General features: G+C 41.4%; 3 protein-coding genes across 3 annotated transcripts; all 3 read right to left on the bottom strand.

The window, feature by feature from the left end:
- Positions 1-599: 599 nt before the first annotated feature.
- LOC115390345 (mediator of RNA polymerase II transcription subunit 28-like) lies at positions 600-3,442 on the bottom strand. Its single transcript, XM_030094183.1, has 4 exons — positions 3,262-3,442; positions 1,552-1,618; positions 1,339-1,451; positions 600-1,182 (listed from the first exon to the last, which is right to left on the bottom strand). The coding sequence occupies exons 1-4, from the start codon at positions 3,418-3,420 to the stop codon at positions 979-981; spliced, it is 543 nt and encodes a 180-aa protein (XP_029950043.1). The 5' UTR covers positions 3,421-3,442; the 3' UTR covers positions 600-978.
- Positions 3,443-5,245: 1,803 nt separating this feature from the next.
- Positions 5,246-10,011, bottom strand: lap3 (leucine aminopeptidase 3). The gene is made up of 13 exons (XM_030095135.1): positions 9,835-10,011; positions 9,576-9,682; positions 8,927-8,981; positions 8,738-8,843; positions 8,499-8,658; positions 8,245-8,412; positions 6,748-6,906; positions 6,544-6,668; positions 6,367-6,455; positions 6,187-6,289; positions 6,011-6,090; positions 5,818-5,930; positions 5,246-5,698 (listed from the first exon to the last, which is right to left on the bottom strand). The coding sequence occupies exons 1-13, from the start codon at positions 9,925-9,927 to the stop codon at positions 5,512-5,514; spliced, it is 1,545 nt and encodes a 514-aa protein (XP_029950995.1). The 5' UTR covers positions 9,928-10,011; the 3' UTR covers positions 5,246-5,511.
- Positions 10,012-11,596: 1,585 nt separating this feature from the next.
- clrn2 (clarin 2) lies at positions 11,597-13,496 on the bottom strand. The gene is made up of 3 exons (XM_030094708.1): positions 13,184-13,496; positions 11,991-12,170; positions 11,597-11,865 (listed from the first exon to the last, which is right to left on the bottom strand). The coding sequence occupies exons 1-3, from the start codon at positions 13,434-13,436 to the stop codon at positions 11,597-11,599; spliced, it is 702 nt and encodes a 233-aa protein (XP_029950568.1). The 5' UTR covers positions 13,437-13,496.
- Positions 13,497-15,375: the final 1,879 nt, after the last annotated feature.

Raw genomic sequence — 15,375 nt, 5'->3', positions numbered from 1 at the left:
TTGTGGAGAGTTTTGTCCCATCTGTGGGGATTTTGGTTGTTCTGTCGGCGAGCAGACGAGAACTGTGACGCTGAACAGAACAAGTCTGTTACAGTGTGAAGACGGTGAATACATTAGAGACAACAGGCTGTCGGCAGGATCAGGCTTCACTCATCAGACGTCAGTCCTCTGAAGTGACATGCAAGTAAAGCTGCTGGCAGCTAGTTAATGGGTCATAACATGAGAGGACATTGTAGTATTTAGTGCAAATATGCCCGACAACATAAAGAAGTTGTCAGCTGTCTGAAAGACATGCAGTTGCGTAAACAACTTGTAATGGATTAAAATGTACGGTATCCTTTTAAAACGGCTCATGAATAGCCTCGTTTCGGTTCCTCTGAGCTTGATAAACCAGTTCAGTGAACATAAATAATTTATTCTTGACAGCATCAGAGGTTAGATTAGTAAAACAGAATTCCACTAATTCAACCTTAAATCTTTAGAGAAGAATTTGTGAATTATCCTGTTAAATTGTTAAAATCCTCCAAATAACAAACAGTGTTGTAATGTATGCTCAGAAAAAACAAGTAAACATGAAGAAGACCTGAGGAGAGTCAAAATACACACTATTATTTTTTTAATTAAAAAATAAACCACAAAAACCCAGTAGAAATATGTACATAAATCCAAATCCTGGAACAAAAAAACAAATGGCATTTTCCCCATATCGTGGTAGCGGCAGGAAACATTTTCTCAGTTTTGTAACAGGTATTTGGCAGGCGCGTGTAAAGTGTTTCACTTCCAATGAAGCCATGACTTGAGTCCGATCGAGCGTTCAATGTTTTAGCGACACACTCCCAGTTCAGGCGTCGTCTAAATCTTGAACTTCACATATGTTCACGAGCATGATGTGCTACTCCATTATTCCAGTACTAACTCCTCACAGCTGTCAAGCTCTGTACGTTGAGGTCTGCTGACATGACCATGACCACTGAGTCATTAGTTGGGCTTCAGAGGCGCAGGGGGCAGACTGGCAGAGGCCTGCTCTAGAAAGGCCAGCGGCCCGGGAGGAGGGAGGTCGCTGGGCTTGCGATGTTGAACGCTCACGTCCTCCAGCACTTGCTGCCAGTGGTGCAGCTTGGTCAAGTGCTTCTGAACCAGCAATTCCTTCCTTTGGAGCTCATTACGCAACTCTGACACATCCTGAAGTGAGAAAAAAAAGCATACTTGAGAAGGAAGAGGCCACAACAACAAATGCAGTGGAATAAATATGCGTTCAAGAGTTCATGTTGCTCATGCAGATGATTTGGAGAACAGATGATTTTTAAACACACACAGGGGTGAGTGAAGGGAAAGTACCTCTTTCACAACCTGCTCTGGTTTCTGCACCGACAGCTGGAGCCTTTTTTGTAGGAAGAAGCACTCTGTCTGCCGAGCCACATCCAGAAATTTCTGAATGCACTGATCCACACCTTCAGAAACGCAGACAGAAACACAGACCGTGAATGAATGAACAGATTACAATATGAGAGAAATATGATGAAAAAATAAATACTTTCAAGGTTTACGGACCTGTTCGGATCTCCTCCTGATCTGTTCCATTCACATAATCTTGGCTTACCAAGGAGGCAAAACACGCCTAGAGGAAAAACAAGGAGAACAACATGAGGAAATCAGCTTTTTAGATTAGATTAGGTATTCCTTTATGAGTCCCACAACAGGGAAATTCCAGAGAGAATGGTTCTACTCTGAGTTGCAGTGCAGGTGGTGCTCAGCACTCTTATCTCTGAGTAAGCCAAGAACATACAGCTTCTGAGGAAAAGCTGTGCAAATGTCTTTATACTCTGTTTTGCTGTGTGGATGATAGCAGTTTTCTAGCCTGACTCAAAGAGGAGCAAAACATACTCTGAGGGAAAAGTCAAACGCTGCCAACTAACTTGTCTCTGATGCCACATGCCACAAAATCTGGACTGAGAGGAAATGGTTTTTTGGCTAGGAGAGAGAGAATCATTCCGTGACACATCCCTTTTAAATGACACCAAATGTGGGTCAAAGCAGTAACAGCAAACCAAATGTGAAACTTAGTAACTACAGTAAACAAAGTCACTAACGAAAAAGAAGAAGCGAGTCTGCAGTTGATCCATTAGTCCAGAAAAACTCACGAGTCACAAGGTAACAGAACCAGAGCAGCACTCATGATCAACGTTATTCATATGCTATGAGCAACATCGATCACTGGTTTGCAATAATTTATTGAGCCGCTTGTTATATTGGTGTTTAAAGTATTTATTTTTCATTTTCAACTTGAGAATTACTGTTGTGCCTTTTTAAATGCCTGTACGGAATAAATGTACCGGTCTAGTCATTTTCACACAAATATTAGATTTTTTGAAGTTTCCATTTTGAATTTATGCCCCAGTTGTTATATAAATTCTTATTTTTGCTCCTTCTGTGAGGACTATATTTCACATAAATGTACTTTGGGGACTGGTTTCTGGAAAGTCCAATCAATGAAGAGAAACATGCAGAATCATTGTTGAAGCACATACAGGACTGAAGAAAAATCTTTGTACCGTTGACTGACCTGCAGTCTCAAAAGTATTATTGAATTACCACATTGCAAGAGTGTGTAAGTGATAGGAGTCCTGTGTGTGGTGTGTTTTTGGATCCCCAGCAATGACTTAAAGGACTTTATTGCACTGACAAATGCCACAACCTGTAAATAATTTAAAAGCTCGTGGGTACGGATCTAGACTCAATCTGGAATCTCAAACCTCCAAAAAGTCAGTTAGCATTAATAATCAATTATCTTATTTACTTTGAACTGCATGAACACAGCTGGTAATGTACAGTACAACTTCATCGTTAAGTGTGGTCAAATGTAGATCTGATAAAATGAAATACACAGAGCTGAATGAGATATCTGAAGTAAATGAAACAAAGACTTTAAATCAACATTCACGATGAGGATGTGAGGTTTGAGTAGCCTGTTTGCTAAATTAATATTCAAGATATTTTGAAGATCTAAGAAATGAAAAGGAAGGAGAGGACAGGAGTTTGCATCACTGTTTATGGAAATGGAATAGGAATTATCGATGGTATTGAATTATTCTAACAAGTAAACGCTATTCGGTATAAGCAGGTGCGTGCATACTTACTGAAAAGTGATAGTGTAATAATAATAAATAATCTGTATCAAAACAAGCGACTCGAGCTAGCATGAGAAGCTAACAACAGTTAGCACGCTGAGCTAAGCGAAGTTAGCTCATACAGCCCTCTTACCTCAAAGGAAGCCTCCAGTTCATCCACCAGCGTGTTGTTTCCCGGGGCTCTAGGAGCACTGCCGGGGAAACCGGGTTGGCCCGGTCCACTTGGACCCCCAACAGGATGAGGACCCGGCGGCTGCTGGCCTGGAAACATTCCACCCATGGACGAGGCCATCTTGGTCTGTTCAGGCTCGACGGTTTGCGCATGCGCAGATGCACCCTGACGTCCCTGTGTGCTGCTGATTCTGTTTTTGGAGGCAAAAACCTGACATGCGTCCTTTTGGGACATTTCAACCCAGTGGCACTGTTTGTGGAGAAGGCGGTTTCGTGTACCATGCTGTGGAAATGTGTTTTTTTTCTTGCACAGCATTTTACCCATGAAAATTAGCATGTAATAAGGGTGGCGATCAGAGGCAGAGCGTGAGTCTCAGTACAGAGGGGGCGGAGCATTCTCAACGGGCCCTTATGATAGTAATTTTACCATTCAAACAATACCTCATGCTACCATCAAACAACACACTAATGCTCACTTTTATAGATCCAAGCAAACGTATTTGCTTCAGAAAGCAGAATAAAGTCACAAACCAGTTCACAAACTTGTTCTGAAGAACAAATACACATACGCACGCACACACACACAAATGCAGAGTGACAGCTGTCAATCTGAGAGCGTCCGCTGTCCATGGTGCTGAAATGTCAGATTAAAAACTCACGGGCTAAATCTGTACCATCTTTGATACAACTTAAATATAAAATGAACACAGCTGGTCTAAAATTACACAATCTATTCAGATAGATATAGACACAGCTATCTATATCTTTTGGAATTCACGTATATTAGAAAAAATAGACTCGGCGGTCTCTTGTAGTTGAGAGCAACACAAGGCACATTCAAATAGGCAGGTGTTTAAAACCACAGCATTCCGATAAAGATAATATTTTTGAAGGTTTCACTGACTCACTAATGGCTCCGGTTTTGGGTAGTACCGCTAGCGGCTAGCATAGTGTTTAGCATACTGTTTAATGCTAATGCCGCACAGCCAATCAGCGCTGGCTTACAGCTCTGATGCATTCATGGACATTCATAATGTAAGAATTGGCAAATTGGAGCCCACAATCATATGCGTACACCTTCTCGCACACACTGCACATTTTATTATACCAATTTATTTACGAGTAAATGTGAACACATCACATGAAACGGGGCCCTATGACCTTGTGGGCCCTGGGGCGACCGCCCCCTTGCCCCCACTCTGGCTCCGCTACAGGTGGCGATCTGTCGATTGTGCAGTGGGGAGAATCCACTGAGCCGCACACTGCAATGTAAACTGACACTCCACAGCACAAAGTGCACAGTACTGGACTGTGCACTGCAAACACTGTACTGCAATGAACTGCACTGTGCACTGTACACTAGTGACTGGGGCCCTATGCAGGCGTTTGGTTCACTTATTCTTTGAACAGGCTCTGATGGTCTATCTAACCCTAGGATCCATTTTTTTGTGCAGCACAATCACAACACAATATCGCAGACAGCAAAAATCACTGGACAGACATGCATTCAGTCAGACAAATTAAAAAAAAAAATCACACAAAAAATTGAAGTAGCATGAGGTCCCGTGAGGTTGAAAATAGGTCACATGATTGGAAGTTTGACTAACAGGCAAGACTGATGTTGTAAATGGGGGCGAGATTGTGTGTTCCACTCTCACTCTTAAACCGTGTCTTCTCAGTCCCAAATGTGTACATTGCTGTCTTCAAAGTAGCACAACTGTTTCTTGCAGCGTGAATGGATAATTGTGTCGAAGGTTAGTGTACTGTTAGTTGCATGGACTGAAATACATCAAATTAATTTTTGCACAGTGTGGGCTGCAGGTTTTCTCAAACTTTGAGATCAGCAGAGAAAACCTTCCAAGCCCAGACTCAAACGGAGGACTTCTCGCTTGTTGTTTACACAGAAGACTGAATGACACACGGATAACAATCACACCAGATCAAGTATTTTAAACACTTTATTAGCCAACTGACGTTTAAAATAAGATGTATAAATGACAATTTAGTGACTACAAAGAAACTTTGGTTCACAAAGTGGACAGAAATCTGCAAAACCATGATACCTAAAAATATCTTGTGGAACCACACCAGAGGCTCATCATCCTGTTTGAACAAAGTTTTTAGATTTATTAGCTCTACAACTGATTCACGATAGAGTCAGACCCTCTGTGTTTTGACTGCTGAAGAGTCGTACAGACTTTAAAGTGCGTGATCAGCCACTGTGGGCCAAACTGGCAGCAAACTCCACCAGAGTCCTTGTCGGTCTCCCAGACATGCCTTTCTTCAGGTAAGGAACTTCATCTTTGTTACTCATCACGCCGGCGATGTCCAAGTGAGCCCAGTGAGGAGACGTCACAAACTCCCTGAGGAAAGCAGCTGCTGTGCACGCACCACCAGAACTACAGACATTAACAGACACGCCCGTCAAAAGCAGAACAACAACATGGAGTCTCTCAAAATCTCCACTGGATCTCATGTCAGAGCTGCGATGGATTACTGCGCACGGTGGGATACATACCGGCTATATTTGCCAATGTTGTTGAGGTCGGCCAGCTGGCTGTCAGTCACTTGTTTGGAGTAGTGCTCGAACAGAGGCATCCGCCACACTCTGTCACCCGTCACAACGCTGGCCTACACACACGCAACGCACACACACTCTTGTCAACAGAGGGCAACAAGTCGACGCTGCGTTTCCGGTGTGTGTGCAGTACCTTGTGCAGCTGCTCCCAGAGCCAGTCAGAGTTCGTAAACACTCCTGTTGCTGCAGAGCCGAGCGCCACATCCATCGCACCTGGCGAGACATGACCCCATCTCTTAGCATTTTGCTCCTACAGCTCAATATAGATCAACAGGGCTCGACGTGAACTAAAATGAAAAGAAACTCCACCTGTTAGAGTAGCGACGTTGACAATTGCTCTGGGATTGAAGGTGTGTCCGTAACAGAGTGCATCAGCGAGGATCAGTCGGCCCTCTGCGTCAGTATTATCAACCTAAAGATAACAACAGTCAAACATCTGTACAAACAAATAGATTCACACACACAGGTAAGAGTCAGTCGTCCACCCACCTGGATTGTTTTTCCATTCTTGGCCGTTACCACATCTCCTGGTTTTGTAGCTTTTCCACTGGGCATGTTCTCACACAGCGGGGCCAGGCCTGAATAAATAATGAAAGAAACAAGCCTTTTTTTGAACACCCTGTTGCGTGTCACATGTGACAGGACATATTTGTGTTTGCAGCTCACCAATAATGTTCAGTGGCAGTTTGAGAGCGGCAGCAGTCACGATGGATGCACACACAGTCGCTGCTCCACCCATATCAGCTCTCATTGCATCCATGGAAGGAGAGGGCTTCAGGGAAATCCCACCGCTGCATGCACAGGAGGGAGACGACTGCAGTTACAGCACTTTATAATGTAAATAAGATGACATGACATCAGACATATTACCTGTCAAATGTGACGCCCTTGCCCACCAGGAGGAGTGGTGGCTGCTGACAGTCAGATGAGCCGTTGTAATGCAGCTCCAGGAAGACAGGAGGCTCCTCTGAACCTTTAGTCACACTAAGGAAAGCTCCCATCTGCTGCTGTTCAATCCAAGCCTGGGATCTGACAAAAAATAAACAATCCCACATTTATTCTAGAGAACTTTTGAATTGTGACTCTTGATATGACTTTCTTTGGTGTTTGTGTCTCCTTCATCTTCCCTGCATATAACCACGTTCTCTTACCTCCCCGATCCCAGTGTGGATGGCTACGGCTCTGTCAGGTCAGTGGTGTCAAAGTGTCAATTGAACTACTTTTGTTTTTTTTTCCTGCCGAGTTTGTCATGACAGACTCTCTTTCTGACACAATTCAACTCAGTTCATACAGTATTCTGACCAAAATGTGGAACAGACAACAAGTGAAACCACCTCATTTAAAGTCATCAGCTAATATAGATATAAATTTAAACTTTTCCCCCAAACAGAATGTGGAGACTCTCTGAAATCACCTTGCGCCCTGTGTAGTGTTGGGATCCTAACGGTTGATTTCTTGGATAGAATCAAAAAGACCAATATGCCTAACCCCTTAGGTTTTTTTTAAGGTTGTTTATAAGAAATATTGGAATAGTTAGATAGTTTTCATGCTATCTTGCAAATCCAAGAGAAGCCACACATTGCAGAGGAAAATATACATGTCAGGACAAATTAAATTGCAGTACAGTTAATTTTCGAAGTTACATTTCTAACTAGGTACCTGTAATTTAGAAAAGAATTCTGTCTGTCAAACAGTGAAAGCATAATGGCGGCCAAAGTAGGATTTGAAATACTGATTTTTTTTTTCCAAATTAATTTTTTTCTCATCAAAAATTTTGTACAGTTGCTTAAATTTTCCTTTATCTTTTTATTCAACTTAGCTTTCTTCTGTGTTTTGCTTGTTCTGTGTGTGCTCAAATTACATATCTACTTTTTTTTTTACTTTTAATCTCAATTCATTTTAGAAAGATTGTGTCCAACCAATTGGAATTTTTTTTAAAAACAATACTATTATGTAATATAATTTATCAATTTTCTTCCCTGCTTCCTTCACATGGGGTTGTGGTGGCAGAATGAAAATCAAAAAGCTCAGACATCCCGTTTGATCCCAGTTGGGTGTGGCTGGAGGATGGAAAAAGCAACAAAATCTCAAATCTTAGCAACTGTAAAAAGAAAATGTTCAACTATAAATTAAAATGGAATACGTTTATCAGTTAAGTGATAAAATGCCTCAGCAGTGGCTGACTCCGATATCTTAAACAATATTTTCGATATACAAACCTTTTTGTGAAAAATTCAGATTAAAATAATTTCAAAGTTTTGTTCAAACTATTAGTGTTGATTTTTTTTATTAAAAGAAACAGCAGCATTATGTTTGTTGGTACAATCTAGTGAGAATAAACTATCAGTGCTTGAGTGACACACAGACCTCTTATTTACTGTGACTCGTTCAGCATGTGCCGCCAGTTTCTCCTCGATGGTGTGAGCGAAGGCGGTCGGAGTGATATGATTGGCCGGAGCCTCCATGAGTAGCCGAGCCAGGTTTTGACCTTCTGCATAAGTGACACCTTTCTGCCAGCCCTCGAACGAGTCAGCGCTGAGAACACATGGGTACATTACACCTGCACGTTGGCCGACATATGACAAACGTGATCTGCAGTGAGTCTCAATGTGTTGGTCTACCTTCCATGAAGCTGTGTGGTAACTTTAGGCTTTTTCTTGGATTTGAGTTGGTCGTACTGAAACAAACCCAGGACAGCACCTTCTGCAGCTGACTGGGCATCACCGCAGCTGTCGACCTCCACATGGTTCACCTCCAAGTCCTGAAGTAAGCGGCAGCCAGCTGAACAAACACATATATACATATCAGGAAGGCACCACCTCAACATGTGCATGTATGCATATGAAGGCCTGTGTCTCACCTGAAACAGCATGTCTGATGTTCTCCTTGCTGGTGTCCCAGTTCTCTGCTCCACAGACGCCTGCATTGTTCTTCCCCAAACCTACAACTGCTACACACGGGAAGTCCTGGACAGGACACAAAGAAAAGGAGGCTTTAAAGTCACTGAGCAACAAGGTTTAAAGGGCTTATATGACACATTCTTTCTTACCTTGTGAATTCCATAGAATATTCTGCTTTTGCCTTTTTTGAGTGCAGGTCCAGAGCTGCAGGAAACAAAATGAATAAATAATAATAATTTACTCAGCTCAGCAGAACAGAAACTCTCAAATCAGCTTTCCAGATACAAGTGAAGTTGAAACAGAAGTGAACACTTCAATCAAATCATGTAATATATTTATGCAAACAGACAGACTGGAGAGGGTTTAGGATTTAACCAGCTTATGCTTTATTCTATTCCTTTTCTGGCATGTTAAGTTTTTTTTCCATTTTGATTGTAGACATTATCTTGTAAATCTTAGTCAAGTGTACAATTACAGCTGTTATAAACTTATTTCATTATTATTTGTTAAACCATACAAACATTAATAAGAGAAGTTTCATTTTTCTAATATTTGACAAGTACTTAAAGTTCTTATCATATACTGAAATTTTATCACATCCTCTGCATCTGCTATACAATAATATGTTATTCACATCCCATTATTAGGGATGTGATACAGATGTAACTCAAGTGGAACACCACAGTGCTTGGACTGCACGGTAGTGAGTAGTTTACAGGGAACAGTGAAGGAACAGCCATGTGTGCCGACATTTATCACGTTAGGGGCATTATCAATTCAAAGACATCAGAAACTAACATTTTCAGCAATTCTGAGAGTTTCCCGGACAGAGACTGGTCGAAACCTGCAGCAGCTTCAGTCAGATGGTGACCGCCCTCCTTCTCAAACACTCCCAGCACTAAACCCTGCAGAGACACGGTAAACACAGTGCGCTTCATTATCATTATTAAGAGGGAAGAGCTGCAGAAACACTCCCACACTCCCTGCTGACTGGATAAAACCTGTGGCTGAGTCACAGGCTCGACAGTTTGTCAGCTGAGGAGAAGAACCTACTCACTTTTCTCTGGTTCAGGTGAGACTGTGAGGCAGAAAACGACCTGCACGGGTTTGTGCGCGCCGCGGTCCGCACAGCTCTCCTCGCTAGAAGCATCGTCACCGGCTGCACATGCAAAAAAAACCTCCAAGAATAAACAGGGAAACAGAAATGTAAAGGTCGTTTACCTCACATGTGTACAAGAGACCTGACGGCGTCGCTCTTTTACTGCGTCACCGACGAGCAGCCAAGACGCGCTGTTGCCGCCATCTAGCGGCCATCCGCGGGAAAGCAACGTCAAAAAACATTTCTCTTCAAAATTGATTTTAAAATGACCACAACCATTTACAGTTATAATACTTTAACTTAGACTTAATTGTAAAAACAGACACTTGTCTTAAAAAAGTCATTTGTCCTCATAAATAAAGTAACACCCTGCATAAAAATAACAAGGTCCATATTTTTAACACAATGAAAACATTTAGTTTTAGTTGTTTTTTTTTTAATCCAGCAGGGGAAGAAATACTTAAATAGATTTCTTCAATTAAATGTTTGATAAATTATTCTAAACATTATTTAAATGGAACAACAATGAGAATACTGTTTAGGAAGATGCTTAAAATTTTAAATGACTGGTGTGTGAATCTGTGTGTCTGTATGTGACTATCTCTCTGTGTTGTGTAACTACCCTCAGCCATCAGTAGTTGGGAATGACCCCAGACAAATGTTTTTCATCAACATTTTTGCAGTTTTATTTATTCCAATATCACATATTTGATAGCTATGAATTAAAATGATGGACGTAGTATGTAAATACGTTAAAACTGTGGCATTCCATGCATTTAACAAATCATGAGGAGATGCAAATATCTGCATTGAGTAAGTGCTGACCTGAGGTCTTGTATTCACAGCAAGTATTAGTTTGTCTCACATGAAAAACCAAGTTATGAATTGCAGCAGGGACCTTGAAAAAAAATAAGAAATCATGTCTAACCATTGACAGAGTTCAGTGTATTGCACATATTGAAACACTTTCAGTGATGAGTTTTTTCTTTCATCATGCATAATTATGTCCGAGCTATATCTGCACCAACTGTAAACACAGTCCTCTCATTTATACAAACTCACGCGTCTTTATTGCATCACCTTGGCATTCCTTAACCTCAACATGGATTTTTTTAAACTATTCAAAAACAACCCTGCAAAAAAAGTATGTCAAATAATTTACTTTTAAATGAAACTTAACTTACCTTGACTGCACTGTAATTTCATGACACAGAGATATATTTGTCAGTGCTAAGGTTCACACATACAATGCAAAATGTATCAAGAGACATAACAACATTAAATATTATATATTTATTTACACTGGCAGATTGTATAGTGAAATAAATTCACAGTGAACCGTGGATAGCTGTGATGCATTATTACTCTGTCTTGACTCCCTCACACGAGCAGAGATGACGAGTGAGAGGAGATCTGTATTGAGTTTTGATGAGTTTCAGTCATTCACAGTCTCCTTCTGTCCAGACACACAAAAGCATCTGATCTGTGTCTTGTGTTGTGACTCCTTGTGAAAGTGCTTTGTGACAAAACAACATAATTTTGGATAAATTCACAAACAAACATGTAGGTTACTGTTTATCTGAAGATTTTAAGAAAGGTCTGAATGTTCCAACAGCAAAGCAACAAAAAAAATGATTTATTGAATTATCACAAATAAAAAAGGTATTGACCACTTCTGTCAGTCCATCATTGATACAAACACTAGCAACAGTGTTGTCTGTCAGTACAACAGGTCCAGAGCAGAGATTGTTGGCTCTTCAGGTTTTTTGATTTCTGGTTTGGGAAGCTTGATCCGACTCATGGCCACAACTCCACAGACGGCAAAGTGAGTCCCGATGCTGCCAACGCCAAGCCAGAAAGACCAGTCCAGACTGTCTTCAAGGACGATGAGGACAAAGAGGTTCTCTCTGTAGTTTGCCACTCGATCGGTCAGACTGTGGTGTCTTACTGCTGCCAGGAAACACAGGACACCCAGGGCACCGAAAAGAGCTGAAAACACAGGAGGAGGAGGAGGAGGAGGAGGAGGAGGACAATACACAAAAACAAGGAGGAAGATTTGTAATGTGGTAGCACCTGACAGAGAATGCTCCAAGAGATAAAAGGTTTCCACGTACCAGCAATGAAGTTCCACAGATAGAGGCCCTTGTGTCCTTTGATGCTCTGGTAGGGAACTTTGCGTGCATTATAAATGCAGAAGGATAGACTGACCACCGCAAACCCCACAGCTGCCAGCAGGAAAAGAATCACCATCATGTGAAGGCCACTGTTCAACGTCTGCACAAGCTTCGGAAAAACTGAAGGGCCAAAGGAAACAGACACTTTGTCAGAACAGAGACTTGGACTGAAGTCTCTCACCAGCTCCTCTTTGTTACTGTTACTATCATAGATTTTTTTAAAAAATGTGTTTACAAGGCAGATTTGACTTTACATTTTGTAAATTGATGTATGTACCCCTGATCTTTAAAGATAATTTTCAAACATCCAGCATTGATTTCCCAAATTCTGTAAGAGTGTTTATCAAAAAGTATTTTTTTTTTTTGTAGTTCTGCATGTAAACAAAATTGAGGTGCTCAGTAATCCTACAAATTCAGTTATATGCTTTTAACCCTCATATTCCAGCAACAAGTAATCATCTGGGTTTTGAAGACAGTAAAAAGTCACAATTCTAACTCTTATTTAACCTTGTTGTGAAGTTGCAAATGTACTAAAGAGTCACACCATCTAGAAAAACAAGTCTATGAGAAATAATAACATTTTTCTGACTCCTTATGGCTTGTCTGACCTGAACAGGATTTGTCACAAGTCACAACATACTGTCTGGCTCTTTGCTAGAGTGGTACTACTTAATAAAAACTGGGAAGAAAAGAAAATATGAGTACAAGACAAACAACACTATGTGCGATGAACAGGTGCTTTAAAATTTTATATTACACACATAAAGCAATATGTTTATTTAGTCTTCAGAGCTCTAATCTATCACTCATTTGTGCTTCTCTTTTCTGGTAGTTTTTGCATATATTGAAATGAACAGTATGTTGGCAAAAATATTTGGATAACTCCCAAATTTCCTCTTGCTTCTCCCACACCAAAAAAGTGGAGAAAAAAAACGCGCATACTTTTAATCTAGGTGAGATCGTGTATTTTGTGGTAACACTGCAGTGGTATATATAGGGACATTGAAAAAACGATAATTGACAAATATATCATGTTTATAGAAATGGATCATAGAGTCCCAAGTGTCATTCAAAATATTAACATTTTCTGAACTGCATCTGTGTCTATCATGGTTTCTTGTGTCTCATCTTACTGTAGATTTTGGAGCGCCTGTCTCCCAGCCCGCACTTCTTGGTCTTCCCTCCCTGGAACAGGCCGTAGTATATGTCCCCGATGAACTGGTCCAGCTCCGGGTGGGACGCGTTGACTAACTCAACCGCGGTTTTGCACAGGATCCGGCCGCTGACCCAGCGCTCCGTGGACAGGGCCACCAGCAGCAGCACCACGGAGCCGACACACAGCGCCGAGGCCACCGAGAACGTGATCCGTTTCCACAGGGAAGGCATCTTACGAGCCCATGGTGGCCCGGGGGAGGCAACACGACGCCCGGCAGCGGCCGCGGGGCGCGTCCGGTGATCACCATGTGTTTAATTTAAAGTTTGAAAAAGGAAAAATAGCCATGATGGGACGAGATGTGTGTTTTGCTCCGTGTGCGGCTGCGTCTGCTGAGGTGCGAGTCACACCGGAGCAGGTCAGAGAGATCCCTTACCGGGAGAAACCCTATCCGAGCAGTCCCTCTCTCTCCGCACTCCTCTTTATTCACAGGATGAATTAACCTTTGTAGGGTGGCCTTTCTGTGCGTGTATTTATCATCAGTTTAGTGACCTTACTGTCAACTACAGCTGTAAAACCATGTAAGCATGCATAATTCTATCAGAATGACTGACGTGGTTCATTAGTGCAGATCCTAAAGGTCAAATGTGATCAAAATAAATAGGCTCATCTCAAGCATTGGTTCCTAAACTGAGTTTTGGGACCTCTTCTAGGGGGCGCCAAAGACCCCATAAGGGGAGACACAGGCCTCACCTGCTCTGAGCTGTAGCGGAGTCAGAGTGGAGGCAAGGGGGCGGTCGCCCCAGGGCCCACAAGGTCATAGGGCCCCGTTTCATGTGATGTGTTCACATTTAATCGGAAATAAATTATTATAATAAAATGTGCAGTGTGAGTGAGAAGGTATACGCATATGATTGTGGGCTCCAATTTGCCAATTCTTACATTATGACTGTCCATGAATGCATCAGAGCTGTAAGCCAGCGCTGACTGGCTGTGCAGCACGAAGAGTTTTTTCTTTTTCATTTGATCTGAACTCTTTGGAGGAATGTTAAACAGTATGCTAAACACTATGCTAGCCGCTAGCGGTACTACCCAAAACCTAACATCAGAGCCATTGGTGAGTCAGTGAAACCTTCAAAAATATTATCTTTATCAGAATGCTGTGGTCTTAAACACCTGCCTATTTGAATGTGCCTTGTGTTGCTCTCAACTATGAGACCGCTGAGTCTATTTTTTTCTAATATACGTGAATTCCAAAAGCTATAGATAGCTGTGTCTATATCTATCTGAATAGATTGTGTAATTTTAGACCAGCTGTGTTCATTTTATATTTAAGTTGTATCAAAGATGGTACAGATTTAGCCCGTGAGTTTTTATCTGACATTTCAGCACCATGGACAGCGGACGCTCTCAGATTGACAGCTGTCAATCTGCATTTGTTGTGTGTGCGTGCATATGTGTATTTGTTCTTCAGAACAAGTTTGTGAACTGGTTTGTGACTTTATTCTACTTTCTGAGGCATATAGGTGTGCTTGGCTCAATAAAAGTGAGCATTAGTGTGTTGTTTGATGGTAGGATGAGGTATTGTTTGAATGGTAAAATTACTATCATAAGGGCCCATCGAGAATGCTCCGCCCCCTCTTTACTGAGACCCACCTCCGCCTCTGGCTCTGAGAGTGTCAAAATTGTTATATTATGATGTATTACATGAATTTGAATGTCATAAAAAAAACATATTTTGTATTTTTATATTGACTGAACTATAAAAAAAATGTATGTAAAAGCATGAGTATCTTTGTTAGAACTTTAATTTGAAGCAAACCAAACAGGACGAGTTGGAAATATGCATCCAGTGTTCATATTTTCCCATCTTAAAAACTAATCTCATATGTTTGTAGTCATACATTTACACATTATTGTGATGTGGTAGGCCTAATCTTTAATCATTTGAATTTTTTCCCTAAACATTGGGCATGGACCAAACTGAAGAACTTGTCATAAGAGAAGCAACCAAATTTGTGCATTCCAAAGGAAGAGATCCATTTGCCACACACCTGGCCCGCGACATCTGTTGTTTCTGGAATATGTTGAAGAAACTCCAGAGATGCAGGAAGAACTTGGTTTATATATATTGCCGCAAATTGAAATGGAGCAAAATGTGTTCGCACAGCT

This window comes from Salarias fasciatus, chromosome 6, assembly GCF_902148845.1.
Source record: "Salarias fasciatus chromosome 6, fSalaFa1.1, whole genome shotgun sequence".
NCBI lineage: Eukaryota > Metazoa > Chordata > Actinopteri > Blenniiformes > Blenniidae > Salarias > Salarias fasciatus.
The sequence above is the reverse complement of the archived record's forward strand: the minus strand, read 5'-3'. Positions and strand labels throughout refer to the sequence as shown.

Excerpts from the sequence above, each read along its gene's own strand:
- clrn2 (XM_030094708.1), bottom strand. The coding sequence starts at position 13,436 with ATGCCTTCCCTGTGGAAACGGATCACGTTCTCGGTGGCCTCGGCGCTG. Across the intron at positions 12,171-13,183 it reads CAGGCGCTCCAAAATCTACA|TTTTTCCGAAGCTTGTGCAG; the intron begins GTAAGATGAGAC and ends TTGGCCCTTCAG. Across the intron at positions 11,866-11,990 it reads TCTGTGGAACTTCATTGCTG|CTCTTTTCGGTGCCCTGGGT; the intron begins GTACGTGGAAAC and ends CTGTGTTTTCAG.
- lap3 (XM_030095135.1), bottom strand. The coding sequence starts at position 9,927 with ATGCTTCTAGCGAGGAGAGCTGTGCGGACCGCGGCGCGCACAAACCCG. Across the intron at positions 9,683-9,834 it reads CTCACCTGAACCAGAGAAAA|GGTTTAGTGCTGGGAGTGTT; the intron begins GTGAGTAGGTTC and ends GTGTCTCTGCAG. Across the intron at positions 5,699-5,817 it reads AACATTGGCAAATATAGCCG|TTCTGGTGGTGCGTGCACAG; the intron begins GTATGTATCCCA and ends TAATGTCTGTAG.
- LOC115390345 (XM_030094183.1), bottom strand. The coding sequence starts at position 3,420 with ATGGCCTCGTCCATGGGTGGAATGTTTCCAGGCCAGCAGCCGCCGGGT. Across the intron at positions 1,452-1,551 it reads TCAGGAGGAGATCCGAACAG|GTGTGGATCAGTGCATTCAG; the intron begins GTCCGTAAACCT and ends GCGTTTCTGAAG. Across the intron at positions 1,183-1,338 it reads CAGAGCAGGTTGTGAAAGAG|GATGTGTCAGAGTTGCGTAA; the intron begins GTACTTTCCCTT and ends TTCTCACTTCAG.